Source organism: Rhagoletis pomonella, unplaced genomic scaffold (assembly GCF_013731165.1).
Source record: "Rhagoletis pomonella isolate Grant_MI unplaced genomic scaffold, Rhpom_1.0 Rhpom_scaffold_03545, whole genome shotgun sequence".
Lineage (NCBI taxonomy): Eukaryota > Metazoa > Arthropoda > Insecta > Diptera > Tephritidae > Rhagoletis > Rhagoletis pomonella.
The window spans coordinates 6,134-15,363 of NW_023462097.1; the positions used below are offsets into that span (position 1 = coordinate 6,134).

Genomic DNA, 9,230 nt, shown 5'->3' on the forward strand with positions numbered 1-9,230 from the left:
TATTTAAGATTTGTCATATTCTTTAGCTTTTCTGTTTGTATTTGCAATTTCATATTCAATTTCAATTAATAAACGGAAACAATCAAAACAAACGTCAAAAAAGAGAGAGTGGTGCCTACTTAATTTAGAAATCCCTCGGGTTACTTAACTCTGGGCCATATATATTATATATTTAACTCTTACTTATATATTTAAGTCTGGATTTTCGGCAAGTGGGCCTAAGTCATAAAATAAAAAAATATATAAAATTCATCAAGATAAATGTAAATTAAATTTAATCTCTTCTTTAGACTGCTGAATGGACTTCCGAACACATATGCATACAGCAAGGCCCTTACTGAAGATTTAATATGTAGATATGGAAAGAACTTACCCATAGTTATTACTAGACCATCAATAGGTAAGAACTTGAATATTAATATAACCTGGTTGTTATATGCATGTATCAGAACCAGACACCTTCTACATATAGGATAAAAAAAATTTATTTAAATTTATGGAACAGAGCTTGCTTTTTAAGGTCTGATTATGCATACTTCGCATTAAACATCGCTATCGACGTTATCGACGCCCAGCCTATAACATGTGATCTATAAAGCACTCGATGTGCTTAACAGAAGGATGTACCTCCAGTTAAGGCCGGTTGTTCAGTGTCTATTATCACTACCTCCCAGTTAAACACAATTATCGACGTTTTCGATAACATGCATAAATATAACATGTATAACATACGGCCCTTATGGTCTGGTACTTCGCATAACTTCGCATAAACTTTAAACTGTAATTTCATATGTACTTTGTATGTATTTTGTGTGTGTTTCATTACCCATAAACTAGCAGAACTTTTAAAAACTTAGCGATCTGTTGAGTTTAGATTTTGCTTCACATTTTCTTAAGTTAAATTTTTGTTGCACTGGTACAAATGGTTATGCGAGCCTTTATAGCTCAGTTATGCATACTTTGCACTGCTATGCCATTTTTACGTAGAAGTCAAAACCCAACAAATCAAGTAGACATATGTATGTAATTCTGTGCATTGGGTAACCGCTTACACGAAAATCTCATTTAACAGATTTCCTATGTAACAACTCTCATGCAACGCTAAGTATGTATAAGTGAGCTATTAGTATTAAGCCAGACAATGGTGCAAAGGGCCCCTAGGGCCAGTATCTCAATGCCTGGTTAACATTAACTACAGGTTAAACATCGTTATCGCCATATATGTATGTAACAGGGTTGTTGCGAATATTATTCCGAAATAAAAGTCCTTTCCGGATAATAAACAAACCGCCTTTCCAAATTAAACAAATTGGGTATCATATGAAAGAGGACTGAAGTAGCTTTTAAACGGAAATAACGAACGACCTCTATTTATAGTTTTCTTTTTAATTTAATACTAAAGAAATTCGCATTTTTTATTGAAATACTTTTCAATATGTGCCTTTCCTCGTTTAGACATTTCCGTTTTAAAGCTATGTAACAGGGTTGTTGCGAATATTATTCCGAAATAAAAGTCCTTTCCGGATAATAAACAAACCGCCTGTCCAAATTAAACAAATTTGATATCATATGAAAGAGGAATGAAATAGCTTTTAAACAGAGATAACGAACGATCTTAATTTATATTTTTTTAAATTTAAATATTTTTAAATATCTGGCCTTCCTCATTTAGACATTTCAGTTAAAAATATATTAATGTCCTCTTTAATTTCGTACCAAACTTGTTTAATTTGGATAAGCGGTTTGTTTATTATCCGGAAAGGACTTTTATTTCGGAATAATATTCGCAACAACCCTGCTATGTAAGTCCTCTTTCATTTGATACCAAGCTTGTTTAATTTGGATGAGCGGTTGGTTTATTATCCGGAAAGGACTTTTATTTCGGAATAATATTCGCAACATCCCTGGTATGTAATACTATACTATACTACTATACTATACTATATACTCTATATTGCTATTACAATATGATCGCAATGAGTTTTCAATTCGAAATCAAAGAAAGACAGCCTATGAAAATTTTTTTGATTGTAGAAGTATACGTGTGTATTTGAAAACTACGACATAAAATGAAATGCCATATCATAACAGGGGCGGTTCAGGTAATTCAACAAACAAACACAAATTTGACGGTCTCAAATTTCCTTCAAGCCGCGATGAATATCGAAAATAAAGTGAGCGAACTTTTTTAAAAATTTAAGTTTAATGCATAAATGCTCTTAAAGCACCTGCATCAAAAACTAAGTTAAAAAAAATATATACATTATTTTAGCGGTTACGGCTCTTCGTTTTTGGAAATTCGAAAATTTAGAAAATATAAGATTTTTTCCTAATACGGTGTTCGCATGAGGCGATTTTACAAGCAACTTTTAGTCGAAAGCAAAAATCGCCTGGTGTGAACGGCCTTTCAACTAAACGGTTCCAATGAAGTTGGGGTGCAGCCAACTTTTGATTCAACTAATCGTCTCTAAAATTGCCTGGAAAATCGCCTAATGCGTATGGTATTTTATATGTTGGCCGAATCCAATAAAGCACGCTATTCGATTCCATTCTATGCTAATTGACGCCAATTGAAAATGCCAACTGATGCCAAGTTCTTCTCTAACGAATATTTTTATCCTCTGCCACCACCAGCATCCGCAGCGTTTCTCATATATTTACAAAAATTGTATTTTTTGTTAATTTTTCATATGAATTGTTTTTCAATAAGAATTTGTTCAACCGTTGCTGAATTTTGAAAAGTAAAATTGTCATTTTCAGCAGATTTTCTTATCAGATATTTCTTTCAATATGTCGTTAATCTGATGTTGGGGAATATTCCTTAAATGTACCAGCAATATAGAAGTATTACATATATAGTTATCGCCGTTATCGACTCCTTGTTATATGTTATGGAGTCGATCACGTCGATAAAGATATTTAACCTGCAGTTAGTGTTAACCAAACAATGAGATATTGGTCCTTTGAGTTTGCCTTTTCTTACGATGTAACACATTCAAAAAAGATATAAATAACCAGTTATGTATTGTAATTTTTTATACATTCGTACATACACACATTTTTTGCCTCATACTTTTCAATAAGAATTAAAAGAAATTAGTTGATGATCTTTGTCCTCGAACGGAGCTGTTTTAAATATTGCAGGGCTTAACAAAATTATAAAATAAAGTGCACTCGCGGTAACGTGAATGACTGCAAAGTCAAACAATGCATTAACTCCAGCGCGTTTTTTTCTCATTGACAATAACTCAAACAAATGTGAAAAGCGCTATAACTTTCATACAATTTTGGAAGAATACGGTGTGTGCATCACTTGCTCTGACTAAAATTGTTGCACGTCTGCACTCGCAAAAATACGAAATAATTCTTTGATCTATTATTTTTAGTGGCCAAATAATAGATATAAGAACAATCATGAGAAATGTAAACATAACAAACCTGCCAAAGCGAAACTTCAAAAGGGGCGGGATTGCCAGATGAATGTACGTAACCAATGTTTGTCCAAGACACAACCATCATATCGGTATATACACGAATTGACATTGCCACTATGAAAACGCCCACACTGACATACGATAAAAGAATCGGTGGTCACATACCACCAGGCTAGGAAAGTATTTTTCCTTTTCCGAATTGGACACGGAGCGAACCACACACATCAGCCTTCGCAAGAATGGAAGTAATCATAACCAAGGAGTTAAATTTGATTAAAAGCTGGCGACATTCAGTTAGTCGATATTCACCTATGTTTAAGCCGCCGCTTAAAACGTAATTCAGCGGCCGTGCGCGCATCCGTTGGCCATCGCTGTGCGGAGTCGAAGCGACTCCGAAAATTATTACCGAGGGCGCACGGTCGCCTACCATCCTCGCGGCAAATTAATAGACAGTTCAGCTACTACTAGGCCTGGGTAACGGCGCAAATTTTTTGGCGCTGACACACTAACTCCAGCGCCACTGTCGGAATCAGCACAGTGTGTTGGCGCAATTGCGCCTCTTCAGGCTAAAGCTCATTTCCTTTGTTGCTGCACGCTGCACCAAAGTGAATTAATTCAAGGTGATATCGGTTGAGAAAAAACTCAAGTATACCCAAGTTCAAAACCCAAAAATACAACAAACCCATCATTTTCACATTCAGAAGGACCGCGACGAATTCTAGCTGTGCTGGACATTTTACAAGAGACACTTCTATTTCGGGTGTTCTTTGCTGGTTCTTTGCGACACCCGGTGTTGTCAGTGTTCCGGTGTTAAACTAAGGTGAATTAATACAAGGTGGTATCGGTTGGGCTAAAACGAGCCAAGTTCAAAACCCAAAAATACAACAAACACATAATTTTCACATTCAGAAGGACCGCGGCTAATTTTAGCAACACCACCTTGTAAAAATTCGCCTTGTGCTGCACATTTTACAAGTGACACTTCGCTTTTGTGTGTTCTTTGCTGGTTCTTTGCGCCGCCCGGTGTTGTTAGTGTTCCGGTGTTGCTGGCGCCATTGCGTCACAGAGTTGGGAAAATCGGTATCGGCGCCAGTAACTCAGCTCTCGGTATCAGCGCAATGGCGCGGCGCCGCACTGTGTTACCCACGGCTAGCTACTACCATCGGTTAACGCGCACGCGCCCTACTATTTGATTGTTAACATTCATACGAGAGTTAAATCTAAAGGGCTAACTATAATATGAATATGCAAGCGTGCGAATACACATAAATCCTATTCTGAAACTATAATGTGCTTAATATCAAATTTCGTTAAGTTTCGCCAAACGTCATTTGCTTAAGGAAAGAGCGATACTGATCGCACCTTCCGTATGGAATCAGCTGTTTGTCCTCGTACGTATGTATGTACATATGTAACACATGCAGTGTTGCCGCATTGCTATTTTTTACCGAAATTGGTAATATTTTTCTTTATTTATCATACCTGGGGGAAATAAAACGTGGTACAAATCACTTTTGAACATTTCACAAAAGAATAATGGACGCATTTCATTAGTTTTATTTTATTTTAAAAACAATCGAATAATAATACGGAATTGTAAAAAAAACTTTATTAATTATTAAGTTTAAAACCTAAAGAACAAAATTGTATTTACCCCGAAGGAAATAATAAGTGGTACAAACAAAAAAAAAAATGACACTGGTAGTGAATGTAATATAATTAGTAGTGTGTGTTACTTCCTTGCTTAGCTATAACTTCACTCAAACGACGTGGCATTGAAGAAATAAGATTTTGAAGCGCAGACTCGCTAACTTTCGACCACTCTTCAATTATGGCCCTTTTTAAGCCCAATAATGACCCATTGGGCCCATTTTTATAGACGTTGCTTGAAAGTAGTCCCCACAGATTTTCCATGGGATTCAAATCCGGACTGCGGGCTGGCCATTGCAAAAGTTCTATGTTTCGAGTCTCAAAGAACGTTTTCGTCATGTTAGAAACATGAATAGCGGCATTGTCCTGTTGGTAAATCCATTCGTTTCCCCAAAAAGTTTCACCAAAATTGATTAATACATTGTCGAGGAGTTCAACATACATTTGGGAATTCATTCTTGTTGATATCCAAATGCTGCCCATACCATCAATGAGCCATCTCCAAAGTTTCTTGCATGGCATGTCTGTCTCTCTCGGCGAATATCTCTCCAATACTTCATTTTACCATCGGGTCCATCTAAGTTAAATTTTTTCTCGTCGCTAAAAATAACGTTATCCCATTCATGCAACCAGAACTTATATTTTTCAGCAAACTGTAGTCTTGCTTGCTTGTGGCTTTGCTTGAGCTGTGGTCCAGGCAACATTTTTTCATATCTAACGTTATCGTCTGAACTTAAAATTGGTTTAACTCGACATTTTGTCACCTCAAGAGAGAGTTGAGCTTTTATTTGGCAGAACTCAGGGATTTATTCACCGCTAAACGCTTAATTTGACGCTTGGTCCTTTCATCAATGTTTGGCGGGCGGCCCAATCGCGGTTTATTTGGTAAACCATGTGGATTTTTCAAAAACTTGTGAATTGTTTTCTTACTTCTGCACATAATTTTTGCTATATCTCTTATAGTTTTGCCTTCCTTCTTCAATTTGAGAGCAATTTTCCTTTCTGACTCGGAAAGAGGAGCTTTCGGTGCCATTTTGCTATGAAAAAAAAGAAATAAAGCCACATTACACTGAAATTCTCTGCAAATCAATAAATTTTATATTCTTTACACACTTTCTTTTATTCCGGTTATTGAAAATTCAATAACACCACTTTTTCTGCGTTTGTGCCACTTTTTTTCCTACGACCGATCGCATGATTCAATAACACAAGGCTATGTAATTTGTAAATCTGACACTCCTTTATCTAGATTTGTATTTTGGAAGTAGGAGAAAGGGGAAGAATGTGATCGCCTTTTGCGAAAACGGTAGTAAAAAGGTACTAAAAGGTGCGCAAAGTATACAATTAGAAGTAAAATTTGTATTTTTAATTCTATGTGAATTTGCAATATATTTGGTTTTTTTAATGGAAATACCAAACAATACGCAAAAATACAGATTTTTAATTTAAGTTATTCGTCATTTCCTGGAACAAATACGAAAGGGAATACCGACCGTTCAGCTATCCAAAAACGAAAAATGCAGGTCAATAGAACTTTTTAGACTCATTTCAACCATGCCAAAATTATTAAGCGCAGGTAAACTATAAAGACGTTTTAGAAGGTTAAAGTTGAATTATTTGATTTTTTTAAATATTAATATCTTATGAACCACATAACCGATTAAAAACTAATAACGTCACCATAAAAATAATCAATTTATCTTTCAGCTGATATACATAACTGAAATTGTTTTTTCTATATTTAACCAAAACCACTCAAAAACGAACTAATGTTATTTTTTCATGAAATAACCTTTTTTAGAAGAAACTGCATGATTAATGGTAAAAAAAAAATATTATTTAGAAAGTACATGCTAATATCTTTAATTCGATATACATATTTTATCATGATCTAATTTTGGGTTTTAAGAATTAAGTGATAATAAAAAATATAAATAAACAAAGCAAATAAACCTCTTATATTTTCTTTGTTTTTTACCCGCGCCAAATAAATTTGGTATCGTTGAAATCAGCGTAAAAAGTTCTATCAATCGGCGCTTTTGGTTATTTTATAGTTAAACGGTCGCAATTCTAGACTTGTTCCAGAAAATTACGCAAACGAAGGTGATGCCAAGGTATATTTACTACTAATATAACTAGAAACTGTAGAGTGAGCAACATTCAGCACAAGTAAAGGAGTCGATTTTATGTGTGGGAGCGAGAAGACTGTTTTATTACAAAAACTTTCTATTATTGAATCAAGGTGTTGATCTATGCCTACCCTTTTTAACTGAGATATCCTTTTAGAATTTTTCGAATCAGTTAAAAAAAAAATCGACTTAAAAGGTAATACAAAATATTGCGAAAAATATGTACATTTGACTTTACAGTACAATGTACAACGATTCAAAAAGAGAAATATAGTCCCGAAAGTAGTACGGTCGGTCACATTAGGTAAAGATATAATAATATCACGTACTGTAATGCAAACAATGGATCGAGAGTACAGATCTAACCCAAATGGAAAAACTTCGTAATAACTGAAATGCATATTCCTTTTATGTCAGGTAGACTTAAAACATCCGAAGGTCCTTGTTGCTAGCGCTGCTGATCATTTGCTTGTTTAATAATTAACTATTGTACAAATTTGTAAAAAAATAAAAAATAAAACACCCTTTTCATAAATATATAACTCTATTTTATTGCTTTTATACTATGTACAATCAGTTACCGCTGCTATCAAAGAACCTCTGCCCGGTTGGATAGAAGGCATTAACGGGCCAACCGGTCTAATGATTGGAGCAGCACGAGGCATTATTCGCTCAATGCACTGCAACCCCCAATACTCATCGACAGTTATACCAGTGGATAAAGCCATCAACGGGATGCTGGTAGCAGGATACAACCGTAGTAAATCAAAAGAAAAAGAATCCATTGAATTCTACAATCTCTGTATTTCAAAGAAAGAACTTTTTTCTTGGGGTGAAAGCATCGAGACTGGAAAACGATTTTTCTATGAGTTCCCGCTAAGTTATGCATTGTGGTACCCAGATGGATCAATAAAGAAGAGCTACTATCATCATCTTTTCTGCGTGATTTTCTTTCATTATATTCCAGCATATCTCATAGATTTTTTCTTGACAATTTTTGGACGAAAACCCTTGTAAGTAAATTTTATAACTCATATCCTTTAGATTAAATGTAAAAACATGTTTTATTTGTTTCAGTATGATACATGTACAAAACAAGATATCAACAGGTCTTAACTTATTACAGTACTACACCACTAAAGACTGGGACTTTCGCAACGACCATTTTCAACGTTTAAGCGATAACTTAAGTCAGACTGATCAGGAGCTGTTTGATACGTCACTAAGTCAAGTAAATTGGGAACAATACATACGTGGATATATAATTGGCATGCGAACATACATACTTGGCGAGGATGAAGCGACTATTCCAAAGGCGAGAAGAATGCTGCGCAGATTATATATTCTAGATCGCTTCACAACATACACTTTTTACGTTTTAGCCTTTTGGTTCTTGTGGCTGAATTTAGAAGGTTTTGTGGCGGAAAGTGATGCGATAATACGGTCCTCTTTGCAAATAATTTACAAAGATTATAATAAAACTGTTCATACTTAGTGTCAAGGTCGACAGTTAGAATTTGTCCATGCAAATTTATTCATCGCAATTTTTCCAGAGGAGTGTAATAACTATGTACACATCGAATTTTTATGCAAAAACATAAAACAAAAATTCAAAAATTGTGCGTATATAAGTTATTTGTAAATTTCACTTTGGGGATGCTTAAATTATACAAAAAATCGCCGAGGCAATTAAACTTAACGTTGGGACGTAGATTACCGATGTGTATACCGTTTTTCTAGACCAATTAATTTTCTCAAAATATATCCATTTTACATAAGTTTACATTGTGAGTAGAAAAAAAAATTAAAAATATTACAAGGTAAAAATTTTTAATTAACCAATAAGCCAAGTGTATGAGTAAGATTACTTCCAGCTCATATTTCAGAAAAAAAACCATTGCGTATTTTAATAAGACCATTCACAGCTTTTATATTCAACCGTCGATTTTTGTTAAAGTTTAACTCTCTTTTTATTCACAATACCAACTTTACATGAAAATATCTTGGTGAAATAACC

At 34.6% G+C, this 9,230-nt stretch overlaps 1 protein-coding gene across 1 annotated transcript; it reads left to right on the forward strand.

Moving 5' to 3' along the window:
• Positions 1-290: 290 nt before the first annotated feature.
• LOC118754203 (putative fatty acyl-CoA reductase CG5065) lies at positions 291-8,729 on the forward strand (the record flags this gene model as incomplete). The annotated part of the gene is made up of 3 exons (XM_036489068.1): positions 291-400; positions 7,791-8,226; positions 8,291-8,729. Coding segments are annotated over 3 exons (964 nt in total), but the record flags the coding sequence as incomplete, so codon positions are not given.
• Between the last annotated feature and the right edge of the window lie 501 nt (positions 8,730-9,230).